The sequence below is a fragment of the Bos mutus genome, chromosome 25 (genome assembly GCF_027580195.1).
Source record: "Bos mutus isolate GX-2022 chromosome 25, NWIPB_WYAK_1.1, whole genome shotgun sequence".
Taxonomy (NCBI): Eukaryota; Metazoa; Chordata; class Mammalia; order Artiodactyla; family Bovidae; genus Bos; species Bos mutus.
This window is the reverse complement of record NC_091641.1, coordinates 28,471,274-28,497,133: the sequence shown is the minus strand read 5'-3', so window position 1 is coordinate 28,497,133 and position 25,860 is coordinate 28,471,274. Positions and strand designations below refer to the sequence as shown.

At 43.1% G+C, this 25,860-nt stretch overlaps 2 protein-coding genes across 9 annotated transcripts in view; one reads left to right on the top strand and one right to left on the bottom strand.

The window, feature by feature from the left end:
* PARN (poly(A)-specific ribonuclease) overlaps positions 1–16,650 on the bottom strand; it is a 179,399-nt gene extending 162,749 nt beyond the window's left edge. For 2 of the 5 annotated variants that reach the window (XM_005906343.2, XM_070362222.1), the window contains exons 1-6: positions 16,496–16,650; positions 16,086–16,163; positions 12,445–12,524; positions 11,899–11,966; positions 11,732–11,813; positions 5,522–5,582 (exon numbers count right to left, since the gene is read on the bottom strand). In XM_005906343.2, the coding sequence (XP_005906405.1) occupies positions 5,522–5,582; positions 11,732–11,813; positions 11,899–11,966; positions 12,445–12,524; positions 16,086–16,163; positions 16,496–16,514 (388 nt within the window). In that variant the 5' untranslated portion in view covers positions 16,515–16,650. Of the gene's footprint in view, positions 1–5,521; positions 5,583–11,731; positions 11,814–11,898; positions 11,967–12,444; positions 12,525–16,085; positions 16,164–16,419 lie in introns of all 5 variants that reach the window. The other 3 variants (XM_070362219.1, XM_070362220.1, XM_070362221.1) reach the window with 3 other exon arrangements.
* Positions 16,651–22,265: 5,615 nt separating this feature from the next.
* The window catches only part of BFAR (bifunctional apoptosis regulator), a 31,823-nt gene continuing 28,228 nt past the window's right edge, over positions 22,266–25,860 (top strand). For all 4 annotated transcript variants that reach the window (XM_005906342.3, XM_070363184.1, XM_070363181.1 and 1 more), the window contains exon 1: positions 22,266–22,474. The gene's annotated coding sequence lies outside the window, so the exon portion shown is untranslated. The remainder of the gene's footprint in view (positions 22,475–25,860) is intronic.

Genomic DNA, 25,860 nt, shown 5'->3' with positions numbered 1-25,860 from the left:
GGCTCTAGGTCAGTGATCACACCATCGTGATTATCTGGGTCATGAAGATCTTTTTTGTACAGTTCTTCTGTGTATTCTTGCCATCTCTTCTTAATATCTTCTGCTTCTGTTAGGTCCATACCATTTCTGTCCTTTATCGAGCCCATCTTTGCATGAAATGTTCCTTTGGTATCTCTGATTTTCTTGAAGAGATCCCTAGTCTTTCCCATTCTGTTGATTTCCTGTATTTCTTTGCATTGATCGCTGAAGAAGGCTTTCTTATCTCTTCTTGCTATTCTTTGGAACTCCGCATTCAGATGCTTATATCTTTCCTTTTCTCCTTTGCTTTTCGCTTCTCTTCTTTTCACAGCTATTTGTAAGGCCTCCCCAGACAGCCATTTTGCTTTTTTGCATTTCTTTTCTATGGGAATGGTCTTGATCCCTGTCTCCTGTACAATGTCACGAACCTCATTCCATAGTTCATCAGGCACTCTATCTATCAGATCTAGGCCCTTAAATCTATTTCTCACTTCCACTGTATAATCATAGGGGATTTGATTTAGGTCATACCTGAATGGTCTAGTGGTTTTCCCTACTTTCTTCAATTTCAGTCTGAATTTGGCAATAAGGAGTTCATGGTTTGAGCCACAGTGAGCTCCTGGTCTTGTTTCTGCTGACTGTATAGAGCTTCTCCATCTTTGGCTGCAAAGAATATAATCAATCTGATTTCGGTGTTGACCATCTGGTGATGTCCATGTATAGAGTCTTCTCTTGTGTTGTTGGAAGAGGGTGTTTGTTATGACTAGTGCATTTTCTTGGCAAAACTCTATTAGTCTTTGCCCTGCTTCATTCCGTATTCCAAGGCCAAATTTGCCTGTTACTCCTAATTGAAGAAGTCTGATCAACATTACAAACACCAAAAGCTGCACAACAATATGCATGTACTTAATACCAGCCAACTGTATACTTAGAAATGGTTAACAGATGATGTACGTGTGTTTTGCTAAAAGTAAAAAGAAAAGCTATAATCATCGGTAACTCGGCTCACTGGTGCCACATTCTCCTGATATGATGTACTGAGCAGCACACATCTGCAGTATCTCTGCCCGAGACAAATGGATGCCTGTAGACTTGGCTGAGGAAACATCAAAAAAGTCCCAATTGAGGGGCATGCCACAAACTAGCCTCCGCTACAAAATATTGTCAAGGTACTGAAATCAAAGACAGACTGAGAAATTGTTCTGGATTGTAAAAGAGCAGAGAGATACAACAGCTTAAGTGTAGCATGTGAGCCCAGACTGAATCTGGATGGGGAGTAGTTGTTTTTCTCTTTTAATCTAAGTAGCAAAACTTATATACATTAGGTTTGTAAATGAGGTAACAGTACTGAAGCAACATCCATTTCCTAATTTGGATTACTGTCCTGTATAAAAGAAGGTACTTGTTTTTAGGAAAATGCACATTGAAGTAGTTAAGAATAAAGAAACGTTATGTCTGGAACTTACTCGAAAATGGTTTGGGGGGAAAAATTATACACACGCATGTAATTCGAGAAAGGACAACAAGGCAAACAGTATAATGCCAACATTCAGGAAACTGGAAGGCAGGTAGGTATTTTGGCAACATTTATAAAGCCTGAGATTATTTCAAAATAAGAATTTAATAATAAAAAGTAAATGAAACCATGGAATGTATGAGACTAACATTGAAGCCAGGTGAGACGAAAAAGAGTCAGTCAGAATGCGGAGGAGTCCAGAGGGAGGCAGGAGGAAAAGCACAGAACGAAGAGTCTGAAAGCCAGGGGAGAGCGTCAGGGGAGAAGGGTGCAACATCGGCCCGGTCAAATTCCGCCACAGGCGGAGTGAGGACAAAAAAGGATCCACAAGGTGTGAGATCCTGGCATATGACCCAACCTCAAGTCCAAGGAGGGCTGAGGACAGCAGACCGGCTCTGGCGGGTGAAGAGAAAACCAGAGGGGAAAAGTCGGGAACAGCGAGAGCAAACACCCCATTCAAGATGCCTTCCTTCGAGTGGAAGCATCACAGGCCAGAAGGGACGCTGGGGATGTGGAGTCAAGTGAGGAGGATGGGTTTGCTTTGCTTAGAGTTATTCTGAGATAGAGATATTCCCACAGGCGTGATTCATCTTCACGTGCCACCTATTCCTTTGGTGGTCGGGTGAAATCTACAGGCCCTTCCTCAAAATGATGTTTTCCAATGCATAAAATAAAATACACAAGATTATAAAGAAAAGTAGTTATACTGAAATAGTTACCAAGAACTTTTTTTTATATCTATGATATAGTAATATAAGATACCAGCTTCCTGGTCAACATATGAAATTAAGAAGACCTAACGGCAGGGACTTCCCCACCGGTCCTAAGGCTCTGTGCTCCCAATGCAGGGGGCCCGGGTTCAACCCTTAGTCAGGGAACTAGATCTGGCATGCCATAGCTGAGTTCACATGCTGCAATGAAGATCGAAGAGTCCAAGTGCTGCACTAAGATGTGGTGCAGCCAAATAAGTAAATTAAATACATAAATTTTTTTAAAGACCTAATGGCAGGTGAAATAACTATGATAATTTCAAAGTACTGATGAGGGCAAACAATATTCAAGATATCTACCAAAATGAAAATGCCATTTAAAGATACCTAGGATTTCACTTGAGGACAAACTTCCTGCTACTGCTAATGTGGCTGGGTTGTTACCTACATTCCTAACAGAAGAAATGAACAAATTCAGTTAAAGGTTAGACAAAATATAGATGTCAACTCCTCACCGCCTTCCCCAGATTCACAGACTCTGGAACTCTATCTATGGCAGGAAAGCGGCCCATGGACTAGATTAAGGAGCTCTGCAATAAAAGAATGTTTACAAAGGTTGATGGTATGATCAGCAGAGAAGGGAAAATATCCAGCAGACAGAAGGGCAAACCTGAAGAGCCAGTGCCTGACACAGAGGGAGGGACTAGCCTTCTAAAGACACCTGTGAAAAGGCCGGGCCCAGGCTCGGCGGGGAGACCTGTGGGTCTGGTGGTAAGAACACAAACTGGCTCTTGCCTGCTGGCTTCTATTTTCATTGAGGCATGACCAGCAGCTGAGAGGGAGGCCCGGAGAGAGATGGTAAAAATACTGATATTGTAGAAAGTCGGAAAGGGAATTTCTAAGTCAGAAAAGCAGGATTTCTGAGCATGATGGAGTCCTTACTTGATGCTAGTGCTCATAAATTTAAAGCGACAAATGAGCTCAGGTATGTCCCATTCTACTATAATACGCAGATGCTCAGGAAGAAAGAAAGTGAACGATCAGAACCAACTAAGGCTGGGACTTAGCTACTGCTGCTGCTAAGTCGCTTCAGTCATGTCCGACTCTGTGCGACCCCATAGACAGCAGCCCACCAGGCTCCCCCGTCCCTAGGACTTAGCTAGACGAGTTCAATATGTGGAGAGGAGCAAGGGGAAGAAGAAAGGATAATAATGGACCAGGTGGACAAGGAGAGAAGTCTAGACCAGAGAGTAGAAGGTAACTGACAGTGAGAAAGCAACGGAGATCAACCAACTGCTGAAATGAGGTAGCCAAGTGGATGTGAAGGACGAGAGGAGGCGCTGTCAAGGAGAAATGATGGAGGCGGGCACAGTGCCTGCTGATAAGACCCATGATGCCACTAAAGGAGTGGACAGCTAAGGGGAGGCAGAAGCGAGGACTGCTGACCACCCGGGACCAGACGTGACAGAGCTTTTGCAGGTGCTCTGTGTGGATGCTGGAGTCATCTGACAGGAGGAGAGAGACAGGAATAGAGAGCAAGATGAGCCAAAGTCTAGGCTTCTGGTGAAGGCCATGCCCAGGACGTCAGCAGAAGGGGGACGGCGGAGCTGGTTACACAGCCCTGGTAAGAGCCGTGGCTCCTGTGAAGAACTCAGATGGACTGAAGGTGGCGGGCCTACTGCCCGGCTGCACAAGCAGAGCTGAAACCATCTGTGCTTGGGAGAATGGTGACCGCAGTCACCTGGTTCCACTTCAGACAAGGAAGTCAGAGGTACTTCCAAGGAGACTGCCAGAAAGAAAGGTTCTGGCATGCACAAACCCTAGAGTGGAAAGATTTAATAAGGAAGAGAAGTGAAGGTCTGGGTCAGATTTAAAGCACAGGGATAAGAGCCTCAGTAATAACAGATGGCCTGGGAGCCCTGATGGAGTTGTGACTAAAATACTCCAAGGTCTGAGTACAAAACTAGAAAATGAAGCATCCTCCTATTTAGCTGTTTCTCTCCTTCTATGAAAATAAAATCCTCAGGCTGGAAAACACATTCATAGGAATCTGGTTAAAGCAGTTCCTTCAAAACATTTCTGCGATAAGACTTCCCAGATGGTCCAGTGGTTAAGACTCCATGCTTCCAATGCAGGGGGCACAAGTTCGATCCCTGGTCAGGGAACTAAGATCCCACATGCCACACAGTGCACCAAAAAAAAAACTGCACACATTCCATCATAGTGCTCTAATTACATGTGGACTTTGTATTTTATAGTGGCTTTCAGAGTCAAGCATGAGCCACAGGAAATAAAATTACTTTGTTATACCCAAATTGTGTTATCCAGTGGGTTTACCCACCAGGTTAAGCAGTTTGGATTCAAAATTTTTTTTAGCATTTCCAAAAATCAAAATCATCAGTAGATATGAAGACGCAGCACCACTGAAGCAATTAACAAACAACATGACATGGTCCTAAAGACCCTACAAGGAGATCATGCTGAGGGAGAGAGATTGTAGTTGAAGTCTATGTTCTAGAACCTTTGCTGAGAAATATCTCCTTCCCTACCTCACTCAGTAACACATCCACCATGGGAAAGAACATAGTTTACAAGAATAATTAAGTGAAAAGTAGTTACTGACCTTAGAGCAGCAGGCATTTAATACTGCTGGGACCAAGACAGGCTTAGAGGCTTTCCCAGGCACTTTCCAGGAAATAAATGAATGGAGGAAAAAAAGCCACTCTGACGTGCTTGAACATCCAGGGTTCATTAATTAAATATTTAACAATCACCTCTCTGAGGGATCGTGCCCTATGCTGGGGATAAGGACTAGGACTTGGTCTCCCCACCCCGCCAGGTTGCTGGTCAGCACATCACACCAGCAAGTTAGCCGTCAGAACTGAATTTTTTCCTCCAAAGACCATCACAGTGTTACTGAAACATGGCTGTTTTTGAAAATGCGACACTGCAGCACTTGTTTCAGTGAAAGATAACAGAGACACATACCCCACAGGGAGTCTGCCAGACGACTGAGTCATACCAGTAACAGCACAAGCTCCACTCAATGAATCTGGGGACTCAAGAGGCCTCATTAGAGCTAAATGAGGCAGCAGCTCCTCTCCTGTGCCATTCATGCTTGACCAGGCCTTCAATAGTGGGGCACAATAAAAACTTTAATGGCTGCATAGGCTGGAATGGAAATCCGAGACTCTGTCTCAGATAGTACGCACAGAAAGATAATTCTCAACCGAATCCAGATTTACAAGCTCTGAAGAGAGGTCACATGTAATCTTACCGTTGCGAAAAACTTTATTAAAATCAAATCCTTGGCTTGCTAGAAAGTCAATGCTTGAGCTCTGAAACAAGAGTAAATAGAACATGCATTTCAGTGATGTTCATGGCAGGTGTGTGAACAGAAGCAGAGAAATAACTCTGGGGAGTAAATGAAGGCAACCAGGCAAGGGGGCAGCATGCCACGGGTCAGAGGACAAGGGGTTTCTACTCCACGGCTGCTGAACTGTCCATTCATTCACTTCAACTATCTGGGCTTCTCTCCTATAGTTTATGAGAGAAATATCCTTTGTTACCCAACATTTAAGAAAATTTTACTTGGTGAACTTATATTCTCCCAACAGGAGGAAACTCCTGAATAAAAGTTAAATGTATTTCTATTATCTCACCCCAGGTTCAAGTTTAAGGGAACAAATGTGCAAATTATAAGGTATCAATATTCACTTCAACTTAGATTCTAGAAGCCCAAAATCTTAATTGGATGTTCTTTACATTCAACATCATAATACAGAAAAATTCCCAGTAAAGAGACTTATTAAACACATATTTCAAAGTCAAAATATAAAAGTAAAGGTAGCAAAAATATCAAGTAACAATACACAAGAATGGGAAAAATTTCACAAAGTCCTTACTCAACTGACTGAAGAGTGGAAAACATCACTGAGCTTCTCTAATTTTATTCTTGTTTTAAGTCAGGACAGCCTTGTCTAACTCAATGAAACTATGAGCCATGCTGTAAAGGGCCACCCAAGACGCAAGGGTCATGGTGGAGAGTTCTTCACTGGAGAAGGGAATGGCAAACCACTCCAATTTCTTGCCTTGAGAACCCCATGAGCAGTATGAAAAGGGAGAAAGATATATGACACTGAAAAAATGAAATTCCCAGGTTGGTAGGTGTCCAACATGCTACTTAAGAGGAGTAGAGAAATAACTCCAGAAAGAATGAAGAGACTGAGACAAAGAGAAAACAATGCCCAGCTGCAGATGTGACTGGTGATGGAAGTAAAGTCTGATGCTGTAAAGAGCAATATGGCATAGGAATCTGGACTGTTAGGTCCATGAATTAAGGTAAATTAGAAGTGGTCAAACAGGAAACAGCAAGAGTAAACTAAAGAGCCTCCTGATGAAAGTGAATGAAGAAAGTGAAAAAGCTGGTTTAAAACTCAACAGTCAAAAAATGAAGATCATGGCATGATCTTTTGGCCTCCAAAATCACTGCAGATGGTGACTGCAGCCATGAAATTAAAAGACACTTGCTCCTTGGAAGAAAAGCTATGATTAATCTAGACAGCAAATTAAACGGCAGAGACGTTACTTTGCCAACAAAGGTCCATCCAGTCAAAGCTATGGTTTTTCCGGTAATCAGGTATGGATGTAAGAGTTGGACTATAAAGAAAGCTGAGTGCCAAAGAATTGATGCTTTTGAACTGTGGTGCTGGAGAAGACTCTTGAGAGTCCCTTGGACAGCAAGTCCAAGGGAGATCCAACCAGTCCATCTGAAAGGAAATCAGTCCTGAATATTCATTGGAAGGACTGATGCTGAAGCTGAAACTCCAATGCTTTGGCTACCTGATAACAAAGAATTGACTCATTGGAAAAGACCCTGATGCTGGGAAAGACTGAAGGCAGGAAGAGAAGGGGACAACAGAGGATGAGATGGTTAGATGGCATCACGACTCGATGGACATGAGTTTGAGCAAGCTCCGTGATTTGGTGATGGACAGGGAAGCCTGGCGTGCTGCAGTCGATGGGGTCTCAAAGAGTCGGACATAACTGAGCAACTGAAGTAACTAAATTCAGAACAGTTAAATCTGACCCCTTATAGAGCGACCCTTCCTGAGCCATACTTGATGTTACACCATCAGTCTAGACTGAGGATGCTCTCCTAGTTCCAGTAAGCTCATTACCATATTCACTTTAGAGATGCTGCTGAAGACAACGTCTTCTACATTAATGACTTCTTTATGATAACAGAGGGCTTCCCTGATGGCTTAGATGATAAAGAATCTGCCTGCAATTAAGGAGACCTGGGTTCAATCCCTGGGTCGGGAAGATCCCCTGGAAGAGGGCACAGCAACCCATTCCAGTATTCTTGCCTGGAGAATTCCATGCACAGAGGAGTCTGGTGGGCTTCAGTCCATGGAGTCACAAAGAATCAGACATGACTGAGCAACTAATACGATGATAACAGAAAGGGAAATGTCTTAGGGTCTCTAATCTGAGGAAAGCTGAACTGGTCCTGAGTCCTGGTCCGTTTTGATCCTTTGGGCCGCAGAACTGATGGTGTGTTTCCCCCTTGTCTTGCCTGGTAGGAAGCTCAGAGACAAGCTTCTGAGGTAGGCCAAAAGTAAGACTTTCTTTGGCATGAATTCTGTGTTCTAATCATAACACAGTAATCACACCCTCATTTTTCTTTTCTTCCAATTTTTCACTTACTTATTTTTAATCTTAGGTTAAAAGGTTTTATATATTGTATATACTTTTATGTACTTTATGTATCTTTATTACCTGACACAAGTTCTTTTAAAATATGAGCAACTTAATCAAATATACATAGGTATGTGCACGCGTGCACACACACACATACACACACACACACACAGATACAGGCACATCATTTTCTATCTGTCCAGGTTTTCTGTGGTGTGAAGTAAGCAACCATTTCCCCTATATATTCCCTTTTCATCCTGTTCTGAAATAAGACCAAATGCCTTCTGACTTAGGCCACAAGCCCCTCTACCTTCCATGCCTGAGTATTCTTATAACTCTGCTCCCCTAATACCCATCACTGACAGAGACACCAAAAGATGGGTTATGGAAAGGCATTTTTACTCCTCCTGTCACTAGACTCCAAAATATCCTAACTTTCTTCTTTAAAAATCAGAGTCAGAGATCACGTATCCCCTTTTTGAAGCTATTTATTTTTTACTCAAATAATACTCTTTAGACTGCACCAAAAAATCTACTCTGTGCAACTGAACTTCAAGCCTTTTAAAATGGTAAATTTTAGGTTATAGATTTTTTTTTACCATAATAAAGAAAAAACACTTCAAACCAAAAAACTTTATTTGTAATATACTAAACACTATCTTTGGTCTGTCCTAAATGTACCATTTTCAAGATTCAAAAGATAAGCATAGATATTAGGGGGGACAATTTGAGGCATCTATCAAAATTTTAAATCTGAAAGTTCTATGACTCATTAATTCCCCTCCTGGGAAAGCTATCCGATAAAAACATTCCTGGAGTTTAACCTGAAACTTAGTCTCTAAGTCTCTCTAGACAACCTAGAAAGGTGGGATGGGGTGGGGGAGGGAGGTTCAAGAGGGAGTGGATATATGTACACTATGACTAATCCATGTTATTGTACGGCAGAAACCAATACAACATTGTAAAGCAACTATTGTCCGATTAAAAATAAATTTTAAAAATAGCTTAAAAAACATATGTTGATTCAGCCAAAAAAAAAAAAATTCCTATATACAACCAAGACACATGCACATGGACACTGACTACAGCACTGTTTAAAATAGGGAGCCACTGGAAAACTTTCCAATTCCAATTAGATCAATTATAATACATCTGTATTATGAAATATGAACTGTGTTAAATGGAAAATGCAAGTTATATAAAATATGAATGTTATGACTGCGTATATTAAAGGAAAAACCCAAAATTGTGTTTGTGTGTGTGTGTGTGTGTATACATACGTAGACACAGCAGTATACGTATATATGGCACAAAAGGAGTGAAATGGGGAAAGAAGCGGCATGGGGGAAGAGAGGCTATTTACAAAAAAGAAACATGTTTTACTCTATAGACAGCTGCAGTGTCTTGACTTTTCACGACCATGTATGTATTTTCCTCCATGAACTCAACTACAGATGTTCAGCCAGAAAAAAGAACAGAAGAAAAAGGAAGTGAAGACAATGTAGATGCTTTGCAATTCACCTGGATGGGCACGTGTTCCAGGAGTGTGCATGGCTCACAGGAGGTCCATTCCTCTACATCCTGCCTAGTGTGCATGGATCACTGTGTGTACAGATACTTAGTTTTCAGGTAGCATAGTAAGTTGTTTTGCCCCCCAATTCTCCCTGCTTTAAGGATAATAATAGCTTTTCAAGATCTATTTTTAACCAGACACAATCTTCACCCTACTCGCTGACTCTAGAAGCTAAGTTCCTTTTAAGATGCGACTCTGCTGTAAGACAAAATTCACCTTAGATGGAGGACCAGAAAAAAAATTCAGAGATACAATCATTTACCTTATCCATACAATTGCCAAGTTTACTTACTATGTCTCAACCACTTCTCTGCCTTTGTTTTTCCAGAATAGAGAACTGTACCATTTGAGCCCACTAATCTCTGGCCTGTCTTCAAGTCTATGATGTTTTTCTTTTTTTTTAAGGAGTGGCGGGCTATTAGAACTGTATGAAGTGTTCCAGGTATAGTCACAGGATGGTTTTGTATGATGGATAGGGTTCTTCTGATCTGTCTCCAGTTGATTTCCTAGAATAACTGTGTTTGTGTTGGTCTTTTAGAACACACTGTCATCCCTAAGATGTCCCACTGCCACTGTGTGCATTTGATTAATCCCTGGCTAAAACCAGGGAATCCACTTTAAGGAACTGTCTTTTGCTGCTACCATTGGAAAACTACATCCATACAAATGTCCAAACTGAACCTATCTTTCTCAGAGAAAATCTACAAATACTGTTTAATGAAGTATTCTATATGCAGGTGACTGGTAAATAGTTGTTAAATGAGGATGAGATGGTTGGATGGCATCACCGACTCAATGGACATGAGTTTCAGTAAACTCCGGGAGTTGGTGATGGATAGGGAGGCCTCGCATGCTGCAGTCCATGGGGTCACAAAGAGTTGGACATGACTGAGAGACTGAACTGAACTTATTACAAGGTAAAGAAATATCAACAATGGTTTATCTGCTAATTTAAGAAAAATGCTGGTTACAAGACTAAAATTACCTTCCCTCCAGCTCCTGACATACAATGAATGCTGTTTCATTTGTTTACATCCTCCCTTATTACAGAGAGAATCTGACATGACTCAGTCACTCAGAAGCCTACCCTCTAGGCTTTCTTAACTGCATTACTACTTAGATGCAGAAAAAGGGACAGACGGGAAGACTCAAAGGAACCAATGTTACTGGGGAGAGAAGCTCAGGCATAAGATTCTAAGGAAGAGAAGACCAAAACTCAGGCTTCATCACATATCCATATGATAGACACTAATTGACATTCTCCTTATCAGTGGAGATCAATGATCTCCTTATCCATTAATCAGATTATTAAGAGAGAAAAAAGGGGAAGCTGACATTCACTGAATGTCCACCAGATCAGCTACAACTCTGAACTGGCTGTTCTAAAGGGGACCCTCCCTGTATCCTTCCCTTGGCTCATAGAGTCAGCCCTCTCCTCCCCAGTAGGTAACAGTGGTCTTTTTCTACCCTCTCTTTCCTAACTGGTAAACTTGGGAAAAGAAACTGAGCACGTATAACTTAGCCCCTTCTGGCTTCCCTGGTGGCTCGGACAGTAAAGAATCTGCCTACAATACAGGAGACCTGGGATCGATCCCTGGGTCAGGAAGATCCCCTGAAGAAGGGCACAGCAACCCACTCCAATATTCTTATCTGAAGAATCCCATGGACTGAGAACCCTGGGGGCTACGTTCATGGGGTCGCAAAGAGTCAGACACAACTGAGTGACTATACTTTCACTTTCACTTCTAGGCTTGCTCTTTTCAAAGAGGATACACACATATTCTGCTCCTCCAGAAAATAAAGGTCTACCCTTGGAGAGGCATGCAGTGAGGACGGGGTGGGAAAAGACCTGCAGGTCCTGATCTGTAGGTTCAGTTCAGGGTAAGACAAAAAAATCCCCCAAAGAGCCACACTACGAAGTCATGGTCTCAAATTCAGCTTTACTTATAATAAAGTTCATGTTCCCATTTCCCTCTGCCTGTCTCTCACATCTTATTCCTTAACTCCTCACTCTCAGGTCAAAGGAAAGATGGGAGTATGATTTATTTATAACCCTAAAACTGAAGGTCAGTGAGGTAAAGTGATTTGCCCAAAGTGCAAAGTTGGTTATAGAACCAAATTTTAAAGAGAATTCTGATTCCATGTTTCCACACAGCTTCATCAGGGACTCATAACAGAAGAAAAAAAAAACAACTCAATTATACTACTAACCTGACAAACAAATTTGACATCTGGTGAGGATCTATTGAAGGGTTTCGGGAAAACATAGAAGTTAAAAGACTTTGTTATATACCTAGAGAAAATAAGATAAGAGGAGACTTAGGGTGTTAAATTATGCCATGACAAAAGAATTCCCACCACTTGTTAAAACAACCTACTTTGAATCTGTGTAGTCATACTTAAAAGTGCAAAGGCCAAACTGAAACAGCAAAAAGTCCATGGAATGCTGGAAAAGGGAAATAAAATATCTGTCAAAACAGTGCTGTATAGTCGACATTGAGCAACAGTATTTGCAATGAGGTAGGTTTTCTGATTACTCTACTTGACTTTGGCAGAGTACTTCTGATCCAGATTACAGATTATCTATCAGAAGCACTATTAATTTATATACATTTCTTAATATTTTTCCCAACTAAGCACTTATGCATCATCCAGAGCATCATAGTAAACCCATTTCCAAATGATTAAAATAACCACATCATATTTCCTGTAAATCAAATTAACAATGAAAATACTAAAATTCCCCAAAATGTTTTCCAGCAAACAATTATTTTTGCTGTTGTTTTAAACACCACTAAATATAATTTCATAACTGGGGTTGAGAAGTTAATAAACAAGTTTGACGATTTTATTCCTCTATAATTTAACATATGCAAGACCAATATGGGAAAAAAAAATAAGATTTTTCTAGCACACCCACTTACCTTTTTAAGCTTCTGATACCTTTCTTCTGGAGTGTCAAAACCATTTGTTAATGCGGTGACTGAAGGTCCATCGCTGATTCCTAGATTTTAAGAAAAAAGTTTTAACCTATTAGTAAATGCTATTGGAAAAATGTCAGTCAACTATTCAATGGCTCTATAATTTCATATTTTTATGAATTAAAACTAACTGGAAGTGCTCTTTACTTCACTTTTTCAAAATTAGCATGAATTTTGCAGGCTAACAAGCCAAACCTTATAATAAAGAATTCAGAAATACAAATGTTTCAATTTGAGAATGGATAGTTTCAGTAATCTAAAACAGATTTCAAATAAAGAAAACCCTACAGATAATCTCACCAAAAAATTATTAGAACTAATAAATGAATTCAGTAGAGTTGCAGGATACGAAGTTAATATTCAGAAATCCACTGTAAATTTCTATACGCTAATAACAAACTATAAAAAAGAGAAATTATAAAAACCATCCCATTGACAACTGCATCAAGAAGAATAAAATACTTAGGAATATATTTAACCAAGGTGAAAGACCTATCCTCTGAGAACTGTAAGACACTGGTGAAAGAAATTGAAGAAAACATGAATAAACAGAAATGCTCATGAACTGGAAGAATTAATACTGTTAACATGCCTATATTACCCAAAACAATCTATAGATTCAATGTAATCTCTATGGAAGGAATGATACTAAAGCTGAAACTCCAGTACTTTGGCCACCTCATGCAAAGAGTTGACTCATTGAAAAGACTCTGATGATGGGAGGGATTGGGGGCAGGAGGAGAAGGGGACGACAGAGGATGAGATGGCTGGATGGCATCACTGACTCGATGGACGTGAGTCTGAGTGAACTCTGGGAATTGGTGATGGACAGGGAGGCCTGGCGTGCTGCGATTCATGGGGTCACAAAGAGTCAGACACGACTTGAGCGACTGAACTGAACTGAACTGATGGCATTTTTCACAGAACTAAACAAATAATCCTAAAATTTGTATAGAACCACAAAAGACCCTGAACAACCACAGCAATCTTGAGATACCACCTCACATCTGTCAGAATGGCTATTCTCAAAAACACAAGAAATAACAAGTGTTGGCGAGGATGTGGAGAAAAGGAAACTGTCATGTACTGTTGGTGGGAATGTCAATTGGTGCAGACACTATAGAAAACGGTATAAAGCTTCCTCAAAATATTAAAAATAGAATATATGATCCAGCAATTCCACTTCTGGATATTTATCAGAAGAAAACAAAAATTATTTTTTCTTCAATAATTCTAACTGAAAAAGATATATGCATCCCTAAGTCACTACAGCATTATTTGTAATAGCAAAGATAGAAGCAACTTAAGTGTCCAAGGATAAATGAATGGATAAAGATCCTATATATATGTAAAGAAGATGCTATATATGTGTGTATATTTATGTGTGTGTGTGTGTATATATACCCACATATATATGCATACATGGGGCTTCCCTGATGCCTCAGATGGTAAAGAATCTGCCTGCAATGTGGGAGACCAGGGGTTGAGAAGATCCCCTGGAGAAGGAAATGGCTACCCACTCCAGTATTCTTGCTTAGAGGATTCCACAGATAGAGGAGCCTGACGGGCTACAGTCCATGGGATTGCAAAGAACTGGTGTAAAGAAATATTACTCAACCATAAAAAAGAAAAAAAAACCTTGTAATATGGATGGACCTAGAAGATACCATGCTACTACTACTACTAAGTCACTTCAGTCGTGTCCGACTCTGTGATACCCCATAGACGGCAGCCCACTAGGCTCCCCCGTCCCTAGGATTCTCCAAGCAAGAACACTGGAGTGGGCCGCCATTTCCTTCTCCAATGTGTGAAAGTGGAAAGTGAAAGTGAAGTCGCTCAGTTGTGTCCGACTCTTTGGGACCCCGTGGATTGCAGCCTACCAGGCGGATTGCAGCCTACCAGGCGCCTCCATCCATGGGATTTTCCAGGCAAGAGTACTAGAGTGGGGTGCCATAGCTTCTCTGCTAAGTGAGTGAAATAAGTCAGACAAAGAAAGCAAATACTGATGATTTCACTTACTGATGAAATCTTTAAAAAAAAAAAAAGAAAGAAAGAAACAGAAGGATACTTATTGATACAGAGTAAACTGATGGTTGGGGGGGGCAAATAGGTGAAGGGATTTAAGAGGTACAAACTTTCACTTATAAAATAAGTAAGTCACAGCACAGAGAATATAGCCAATAATATAGCTGACAAGAACTTTGTATGATAACAGATGGTAACTAGACTTAGCTAGGTAACCAATCCATAATGTATAAAAATATCAAATCACTATGTTCTACACTTGAAACTGATACAATTGGTTGAATATAATTCAGTAATTATAATTATATACAATTATATATATGTATAACTGCTGCTGCTAAGTCGCTTCAGTCATGTCCGACTCTGTGCGACCCCATAGACGGCAGCCCACCAGGCTCCCCCGTCCCTAGGATTCTCCAGGCAAGAACACTGGAGTGGGTTGCCATTTCCTTTTCCAATGCATGAAAGTGAAAAGTGAAAGGGAAGTCACTCAATCCTATCCAACTTTTAGTGACCCCATGGACTGCAGCCTACCAGGCTCCTCCGTCCATGGGATTTTCCAGGCAAGAGTACATGTGGGGTGCCATTGCCTTCTCCAATATATATAACTATATAATTCAGCAATTATAATTCAGTAATGGATTATGCCCAATAAAAAAGATTATGCCCAACATGGATTCCTTTAGAAAGAGCTGAAGTCTTTGAAACATGTACAATTTGTAGCAAAAATGGCTATCTTTACCAAAAATTGGATACCTTTGATCCAAAAAAAGAACCTTGCAATTGTAACTGTTATACTAATCTAAGTACTAGATACATGTGTACACCCATGCCAAGGCAGGCAATGAACACTTTCATTAATGCCTAAAGGAATACCCTCATTTATCTGCAGAAGTCCAACCCTCAAGTCGGTCACAAAGCACAAATATTGTATGAGTCCTCTTAGAGGAAATGTCTAAACTAGTCAAATTCATAGAGATGGAAACAATGATTGCTAGAGGCAGAGGGGAGGGAGGAGCTAGGAATTACTGTTCAATGCGTAGAATTTCAGTTCTGGAAGATGAAAAAGTTCTGTGGAGATGGACGGTGGGGATGGTGGCATTCCAGTGTGACTGTCCTACATGTCACTTAACTTTTAAAACCACTTAAAAATGGTTAAAAGGATACATTTTATGCTATGTGTATTTCACCACACACCAAAAAAGGCCTGACCCTAACTCTCAAGCTCTGTTCCACACTCTGTCCAGCTGTTTTTCAGCAGCATAAAAACCATAGTCTCTTATCTGCAACCCTCAGAGTTCGAACCACCACAAACCCAGTCAGGAAACCCAACGCACCTCTTTCGTGCTTTTGAAACGTTTAAGAGGAAACGTGGAGACTCATGCACCCTGACCCAGAAAACTCAAACAGGGAGGAGCGACCAGCAGGTATAAGCCCAGGCCAGAGGTCAGGAGGGCGCGGGGGTGGGGGGTGAGGGGTCGGGGGTGGGGGTGGCGGGCAGGAGGAGGCTGGGCTATGCACTGCAGGGTGCCAGCCTCGAGCTTGCAAGCGAGGGATACCTGAGAACTCCCCATCGATGGCGAAGAAGTCGGCCTCCTCTATGGCCTGGTACACTTTGTGAAGATTACTCTTAAAATCTGCGGAGAAACCGAGAAGAGGCTCAGAATCGGTGGCCTGGCTTCCTGCCCACGAGTTACTAGGGGGATAGGGAAGGAGGGAGGGGAGCTTCCAAGGATCCTGGGATGAGAGGACAAGTCCTTAAGGGGTGCACAGACCAGAGGGGTATAAGCCCAGAGGGGTGCACTGGCCAGAGACGAACAAGGCCCCAAGAGGCGCAAAAGGGGAGCAAACCCCTGAGGGGACTGCCTCTGCCCCAGGCCGGGTCAAGTAGACCTGCCGCGGTGCGGGCCTAGCAGGCCGGGTGAGGAACTGCCGCGAGGAGGCGGGGAGGTGTACAGCGGACACGCACTGCTCCTGATTATCTCCATTCTGCGGAGTGGCCAGGCCTCCGGCCCCGCCCGGGCCCGCCTCGACCGTTCCACTCGCGAAGTTCCGCGGCGACAGCGCTGGCAGCCGCGGCAGAGATCACGGGGGCGACTTCCGGAAACAGCGCGCGCCGGCGCGCGTCACGTGCCCCTGCGTCATTTTGGGGGCGGGGCCAAGGGTTGGTTTCGTTCCCGGGAGGCAGCAGGGGCGTGGCTATCAAAGTTCTCCAAGGCGTGGTCTCACTGGAGACCACCAGGCTTGGACCTTTTACTTGAGAAGTGGGAGTGACCTGACATCCATCCAATTGATGAGGAAATATTTCCTGAGTTCCAATTATGTGCCAGACACCCTGAAAGGAGTGGGGATACAGGGATGAATAGAAAACACAAGATGCCTAACCCTGTTGGTGCTTAACTTGAGGGACGAGCAGAAAGTCAGGCAAGATTCAAATTTGCTACTTGGAAATCCGAAGATCTGTTTAAAGAGAAAGAGCAGAATGCTGCAATAAGAATAATGGGAAAGAGGGTTATTTGCAGAGGCGACAGGGAACGCAAAGCTGAGACCCTTAGCTGTGGCACTAGCTACTGGGAATACGATGGTGAGCAAAACAGATGAGGTCCTGCATAATGGAGTTTTATGTTGGTTATTGGTTTGCTGTTGATTCCCAGAGCCTACAACACTGCTGACATGAGCAGATGCTCCATAAACATGGATTGGTCAAAAGAATTTACCTTCAGTTCAGTTAAGTCGCTCAATCGTATCCGACTCTTCACGACCCCATGAACCTCGCAGCACTTCGTGACCCCATGAACCACAGCACGCCAGGCCTCCTTGTCCACCACCAACTCCCGGAGTTTACCCAAACTCATGTCCATTGAGTCGGTGATGCCATCCAACTGTCTCATCCTCTGTCGTCCCCTTCTGCTCCTGCCCTCAATCTTTCCCAGCATCAGGGTCTTTTCAAACGAGTCAGCTCTTCACATTAGGTGGCCAAAGTATTGGAGTTTCAGCTTCAACATCAGTCCTTCCAATGAACACCCAGGACTGATCTCCCTTAGCATGGACTGGTTGGATCTCCTTGCAGTCCAAGGGACTCTCAAGAGTCTTCTCCAACACCACATTTCAAAAGCATCAATTCTTCGGCACTCAGCTTACTTTATAGTCCAACTCTCACATCTATACATGACTACTGGGAAAACCATAACCTTGACTAGACAGACCTATGTTGACAAAGTAATGTCTCTGCTTTTTAATATGCTGTCTAGGAGAAGGCAATGGCACCCCACTCCAGTACTCCTGCCTGGAAAATCCCATAGATGGAGGAGCCTGGTGGGCTGCAGTCCATGGGGTCACTGAGGGTCGGACACAACTTGAGCAACTTCACTTTCACTTTTCACTTTCACGCATTGGAGAAGGAAATGGCAACCCACTCCAGTGTTCTTGCCTGGAGAATCCCAGGGATGGGGAGCCTGGTGGGCTGCCATCTATGGGGTCACACAGAGTCAGACACGACTGAAGTGACTTAGCAGCAGCAGCAGCAGCAGGTTGGTCATAACTTTCCTTCCAAGGAGTAAGCATCTTTTAATTTCATGGCTGCAATCACCATCTATTACTGTGGGCAGGAATCCCTTAGAAGAAATGGAGTAGCCGTCAGTCAACAAAAGAGTCCAAAATGCAGTACTTGGGGGCAATCTCAAAAACAACAGAATGATCTCTGTTTGTTTCCAAGGCAAACCATTCAATATGATGGTAATCCAAGTCTATGTCCTGACCAGTAACACTGAAGAAGCTGAAGTTGAATGGTTCTATGAAGACCTACGAGACCTTTTAGAACTAACACCCAAAAAAGATGTCCTTTTCATTATAGGGGACTGGAATGCAAAAGTAGGAAGTCAAGAAACACCTGGAGTAACAGGCAAATTTGGCCTTGGAGTACAGAATGAAGCAGGGCAAAGGCTAATAGAGTTTTGCCAAGAGAATACACTGGTCATAGCAAACACCCTCTTCCAACAACACAAGAGAAGACTCTATACATGGACATCACCAGATGGTCAACACCGAAATCAGATTGATTATATTCTTTGCAGCCAAAGATGGAGAAGCTCTATACAGTCAGCAAAAAAAAAGACCGGGAGCTGACTGTGGCTCAGATCGTGAACTCCTTATTGCCAAATTCAGACTTAAATTGAAGACAGTGGGGAAAACCACTAGACCATTCAGGTATGACCTAAATTAAATCCCTTATGATTATACAGTGGAAGTGAGAAATAGATTTAGGGGACTAGATCTGATAGACAGAGTGCCTGATGAACTATGGATGGAGGTTCGTGACATTGTACAGGAGACAGGAATCAAGACCATCCCTAAGAAAAAGAAATGCAAAAAAGCAAAATGGCTGTCTGAGAATTCACCTTGGTCTTTCACAAAAGCTGTATGAAGTTGGTTAGATGATCTGGCTTCTAAGGCTCAGTCAAGATGTTAGTGGTCAGAGAGAAAGTGTTAGTTACTCAGTCGTGTCTGATTCTTTGTGACCCCATGGACTGTAGCCTGTCAGGCTTCTCTGTCCATGGAATTCTCCAGGCAAGAATATTGGAGTGGGTTGCCATTCCCTTCCCCAGGGAATCTTCCTGACCCAGGGGTCAAACCTGGGTCTCCTGCACTGGAGGCAGATTCTTTACCATCTGTTTATTAGGTCTGGAATTATTCGATATTCCTAAGCTTCGATTTTCTCTTCCACTAAATCAGTCTTAGGATCAGGGTTGATAATGTATGTGACTTGTAAAGCACTGTAGAAATAAATGTGTCAATAAGCTATGATCAGAGTTCTGACCTCCTGTCACATTTCCCTGAATTCACCCCTTAGGTTTGGGAGAAATGCTGAGTACAAACCACTTGGTCTTTTTGAAAAGAAAATAACCATTTTCCCCCAAAAGAAAATATTATGTACCCTAAAGAACAAGTAAGAGTGTGACCATATTATCCCCACCAGGTGCCACAAGTCCATTTTCCTCTCCTCATTCATAGGAAATTTATATATAGTTAGCTATGTCCTCTATTCTTAGTGTAAGCAGCAGTGTCTGTGTAAATGTGAAAACCAATACAAGTAGTCAAACTTAAAATCTGAAATATCTCTCTGCCTACTGGTATCAGCTTTGAAAGTCCTAGATAGAAAGTAGTGGCCACATATGGCCACTTAAATTTTAAGTAATTTAAGTTCAATAATTATCAAAACTTAGAGTAAAGCTACATTAATCAAAACAGTGTGGCACTGACATAAATAGACATGGAGACTAATGAAATAGAGTAGACAGCCCACAAATACACCCTTGAATATACATTCAAATGATTTGGATGCCAAGCTCATTCAATGAGGAAAGGATACTCTTTTCAATAAATGCTGTTGAGAAAATTGAATATCCACATTCAAAAGAATGAAGTTAGACCCTTACCTAACACTGTATAAATATTAACTCAAAGTAAATCAAACACCTAAACGCAAATGCCAAAACTATAAAGGTTTTAGAAGAAAGCATAGGCAAAATTTCATGACATTGGATTTGGCAATGATTTTTTTGGCTATAACACCAAAAGCACAAACAAGAAAAGAAAAAAAATCAATGAATTATATCAAAATTTAAGACTTTTGTGCTTCAAAGGACACTACCAACAAGGTGAAAAGGCAACCCATAAAATGGGAGAAAATATTTGCAAACCATATATCTGATAATGGGTTAAAATCTGTAATACAAAAAGAACTCCTACAACCCCAAAAACACAGAAGCAAATAATCCAGTATAAAAATGGACATGTGGAGTGGGGCTTCCCGGGTGGCTCAGTTGTAAAGACTTTGCCTGCCAATGCCAGAAACATGGGTTTGATCTCTGGTCTGGAAAGATTCCACATGCCACAGGGCAACTAAGCCCAGGCACCACAACTATTGAGCCTGTGCTCTAGAGCCCAGGAGCCACAGCTACTGAAGCCTGCACACCTAGAGCCTGAGCTCCACAACAAGGAGAAGCCCTAGCATCGAAACTAGAGAGTAGGCTCCATTCACCACAGCTAGAGAAAAGCAACAAAGACCCAGGACAGCCAAAATAAATAGATAAATAAAATTATTTTTCAAGTGGACAAAGAACTTAAATGTTTCTTCCAAGAAGATATAAATGGCCAATAAGCTCATGAAAAGATGCCGAACATCACAAATGCAAGTGAAAACCAAAATGAGGTTTCATTTCACGCCTATTAGGTGAGAAATTGGAACTTTGCCCACTGCTAGTGGGAATGTAAAATGGTACAGTCCCTATGGAAAACATTATGGCCTGTCTTTAAAAATTAAAAATAGAATTATCAAAGGTAATGCAGCAATTCCACTTCTGGGCATGCACCCAAACTAACTGAAAGTAGAGGTTTGAATAGGTATTTGTACACCCATATCCATAGCAGCATAATTCACAATAGACAAAAAGCGGAAACAACCCAAGTATCCGTCACCAGATAAACTGGATAAACAAAATGTTGTGTATACATACAATGGAATATTATTCTACCTCTAAATGGAAGGAAATTCTGACACGTTACAAAGTAGATGAACCTGGAGAACACTATGGTGGGTGAAATAAGCCAGTCACAAGACAAACACTGTATGATCCCATTTACATGTGGTACCTAGATGGTAGTTATCAGAGGCTGGGGAAAACTATTGAGAATTGAATGAATATGAATTTCCAGTTGGGGAAGATGATAAAGTCCTAGAGATGGATGTGAGTCATGCTTGCACAATAATGTGGATACACTTAGTGCCAGTGAATTACACACTTGAAAATAGTTAAGATGGTAAATTTTGTCATGTATCTTTCACTGCAATGTTAAAAATTTGGTGCTGCCTATTGCCAGACTATCCTCCAGAAAATGAGTTCGTACACTCCTGGCACTAGCACAGAACTATCAGTCTTTTTACTTTTTGCACATTTTATTTCTAGGGAGGAAAATGATCAGTTTTATCAATCTGCAGGCCAGTGACTTAAAGCAGATAATCAGAATGAATTCTTAACTGGTGGCTCAGACAGTGAAGAACCCGCCAGCCTTTGATAACTACCATCTAGCTATCGACCTGTGGAGAAGGAAATGGCAACCCACTCCAGTGTTTTTGCCTGGAGAATCCCAGGGACGGGGGAGCCTGGTGGGCTGCCATCTCTGGGGTCGCACAGAGTCGGATACGACTGAAGCGACTTAGCAGCAGCAGCAGCAGCAGGGATCGACCTGGTATCGATTCCTGGGTTGGGAGGATCCCCTAGCGGAGTGCATGGCAACCCACTCCAGTATTTCCGCCTGGAGAGTCCCCATGGACAGAGGTGCCTGGGGGTTACAGTCCACGGGGTCGCAAAGAGTCGGACACGACTAAGCGCCTAAGCACACCACAGCACAGCTTAACGAACCAAGACGCTGGGTGAGGAAAAAACGTGGCGATAAGAAAGATATTTTAATAATCCGATTCTTAATACTGCAAATGGAAATACAGCGACGGTCCTCTGATTTCTGCATACAATGTAACCGCCAAAAAAAAAATCGTGGCGAGTACAGTACGGTCTTGTAATATTATTTTAATTTCCGGGCAAAGCTGTTTCCTGCAGTTAACAAAACAGACACCCCGCGGGAGCACCTTCAGCGTGTAACGCCCTGCGCTCAAGGTCTGTCCACCCAAGAGGAAGGGGCGGGGCTGGAGGTAGTACGCCTGCGCGGACCCCCAGGCGCGGGAGTGGCCGCTCTAGGCAGCGGGGAGGGCGCAGGGTTCAGGAGGTTGGGGAACAACTGCGGCCTGTCCTCTATGGTCGCGGACCGGCGGGGTACCCTCCTCCGCAGTGAGTCCAAGGTTATTTCCGGAAGTGGAGCTGCTACCTCTTCCTCTGTGTCCGCGAAGGGGCCCAGGAAGGGGTTGACGGCCAGGTTTGCCATGAGCGCAGAGGTAAGAAGCGGCTTGGCGGAGGGTAGCCAGGGTGCGGAGGGTAGCCAGGGTGCGGGCGGGCTCGACTTAGGGTGTGGAAGGAGGCGGTGGAGGACGGGCTCGGAGGAGGTGGGCGGGATCTCCCCTCCCACACCTGGGTTCTGTGCAGCCTCAGCCCTAGCTTTGAGGCGCGGACCCCCACTTGGCCAGCTTCTCCATCTTTCCCGAGAGCCCCACCTCGGCAAGCCGGTTACTGGACCTCACGTGTGTTCTCTCCCGGGTCACAGTCCGAGCCTGTAGTTTCTGGATTTCCGCCTCCACCCTCCCCAGGGCGAGACGGAGAGGACGTGGCTGCCTCACACCTCGGAGGGAGATGACCGGGACCCTGCCCCTGGGAGCGCGGCTCGCAGCCTGCGACAGCGCGTGCAGAATTGACCGGGCTCCTGATAGACGCCAGACTGGGCTTCAGATCTAATTAGCCGGGTGCGTTCTGGCCCCAGGGCTGAACGAATGAACCCGTTTTAAAAGAGTATAAGGGACTCGCAGAAAGGAAAAGTGAAACCCAGAGTCACACTCCCAGCTCTTGTGATTGTGACTTCATGGCTTAGAAATCTGGACTTATGCAAAAGAGAGTTCTCTGTAATTAAAAAAAAAAAAAGGCAAAAGAGAATCAGGCCGTGTCTGATAGGGGATCTTTGGCGGGGCAGAAGGCGGCCCTCCAACTTTGGTGGGGAGAAGGAGCCAGGTGCTGTCTTGCCCTCCGTAGTCCTCGTTGGGTCCTTCCCACCGAAGCCCATTGGCCAGTCCTTGGCCAGACCTTGTAGACGATCTTGATGACACGCTCTGAAACGCCAATCAGATCAGATCAGATCAGATCAGTCGCTCAGTCGTGTCCGACTCTTTGCGAACCCATGAATCGCAGCATGCCAGGCCTCCCTGTCCATCACCAACTCCCGGAGTTCATTGAGACTCACGTCCATCGAGTCAGTGATGCCATCCAGCCATCTCATCCTCTGCCGTCCCTTTCTCCTCTTGCCCCCAATCCCTCCCAGCATCAGAGTCTTTTCCAATGAGTCAACTCTTCGCAGGAGGTGGCCAAAGTACTGGAGTTTCAGCTTTAGCATCATTCCTTTCAAAGAAATCCCAGGGCTGATCTCCTTCAGAATGGACTGGTTGGATCTCCTTGCAGTCCAAGGGACTCTCAAGAGTCTTCTCCAACACCACAGTTCAAAAGCATCAATTCTTCGGCGCTCAGCCTTCTTCACAGTCCAACTCTCACATCCATACATGACCACAGGAAAAACCATAGCCTTGACTAGACGGACCTTTGTTGGCAAAGTAATGTCTCTGCTTTTGAATATGCTATCTAGGTTGGTCATAACTTTCCTTCCAAGGAGTAAGCATCTTTTAATTTCATGGCTGCAGTCACCATCTGCAGTGATTTTGGAGCCCAGAAAAATAAAGTCTGACACTGTTTCCACTGTTTCCCCATCTATTTCCCATGAAGTGATGGGACCAGATGCCATGATCTTCGTTTTCTGAATGTTGAGCTTTAAGCCAACTTTTTCACTCTCCACTTTCACTTTCATCAAGAGGCTTTTGAGTTCCTCTTCACTTTCTGCCATAAGGGTGGTGTCATCTGCATATCTGAGGTTATTGATATTTCTCCCGGCAATCTTGATTCCAGCTTGTGCTTCTTCCAGTCCAGCATTTCTCATGATGTACTCTGCATACAAGTTAAATAAGCAGGGTGACAATATACAGCCTTGACGTACTCCTTTTCCTATTTGGAACCAGTCTGTTGTTCCATGTCCAGTTCTAACTGTTGCTTCCTGACCTGCATACAAATTTCTCAAGAGGCAGATCAGGTGGTCTGGTATTCCCATCTCTTTCAGAATTTTCCACAGTTTATTGTGATCCACACAGTCAAAGGCTTTGGCATAGTCAATAAAGCAGAAATAGATGCTTTTCTGGAACTCTCTTGCTTTTTCCATGATCCAGTGGATGTTGGCAATTTGATCTCTGGTTCCTCTGCCTTTTCTAAAACCAGCTTGAACATCAGGATGTTCACGGTTCACATATTGCTGAAGCCTGGCTTGGAGAATTTTGAGCATTACTTTACTAGTGTGTGAGATGAGTGCAATTGTGCAGTACTTTGAGCATTCTTTCGCATTGCCTTTCTTTGGGATTGGAATGAAAACTGACCTTTTCCAGTCCTGTGGCTACTGCTGAGTTTTCCAAATTTGCTGGCATATTGAGTGCAGCACTTTCACAGCATCATCTTTCAGGATTTGGAATAGCTCCACTGGAATTCCATCACCTCCACTAGCTTTGTTTGTAGTGATGCTTTCTAAGGCCCACTTGACTTCACATTCCAGGATGTCTGGCTCTAGGTCAGTGATCACACCATCGTGATTATCTGGGTCATGAAGATCTTTTTTGTACAGTTCTTCTGTGTATTCTTGCCCTCTCTTCTTAATATTTTCTGCTTCTGTTAGGTCCAAACCATTTCTGTCCTTTATCGAGCCCATCTTTGCGTGAAATGTTCCTTTGGTATCTCTGATTTTCTTGAAGAGATCCCTAGTCTTTCCCATTCTGTTGATTTCCTGTATTTCTTTGCATTGATTGCTGAAGAAGGCTTTCTTATCTCTTCTTGCTATTCTTTGGAACTCTGCATTCAGATGTTTATATCTTTCCTTTTCTCCTTTGCTTTTCGCTTCTCTTCTTTTCACAGCTATTTGTAAGGCCTCCCCAGACAGCCATTTTGCTTTTTTGCATTTCTTTTCCATGGGAATGGTCTTGATCCCTGTCTCCTATACAATGTCTCAAACCTCATTCCATAGTTCATCAGGCACTCTATCTATCAGATCTAGGCCCTTAAATCTATTTCTCACTTCCACTGTATAATCATAGGGGATTTGATTTAGGTCATACCTGAATGGTCTAGTGGTTTTCCCTACTTTCTTCAATTTCAGTCTGAATTTGGCAATAAGGAGTTCATGGTCTGAGCCACAGTGAGCTCCTGGTCTTGTTTCTGCTGACTGTATAGAGCTTCTCCATCTTTGGCTGCAAAGAATATAATCAGTCTGATTTCAGTGTTGACCATCTGGTGATGTCCATGTATAGAGTCTTCTCTTGTGTTGTTGGAAGAGGGTGTTTGTTATGACCAGTGCATTTTCTTGGCAAAACTCTATTAGTCTTTGCCCTGCTTCAATGCCAATGGGAAGGAGTTTTACTACCTCCCTCTCCTGGAGCACGTCCCAGAGCTGACCCGCAAGAATGCACTTGTGGGTTGGGTTGGGTTGGGTTTGTTTTTGTCACAGCTGGCTTATAAACAAGCCTGCCTAGGGATATACAAACCCATGTGCTCAGTGTTTCCCTGCATATCTCTATAAACTTGATGGGAA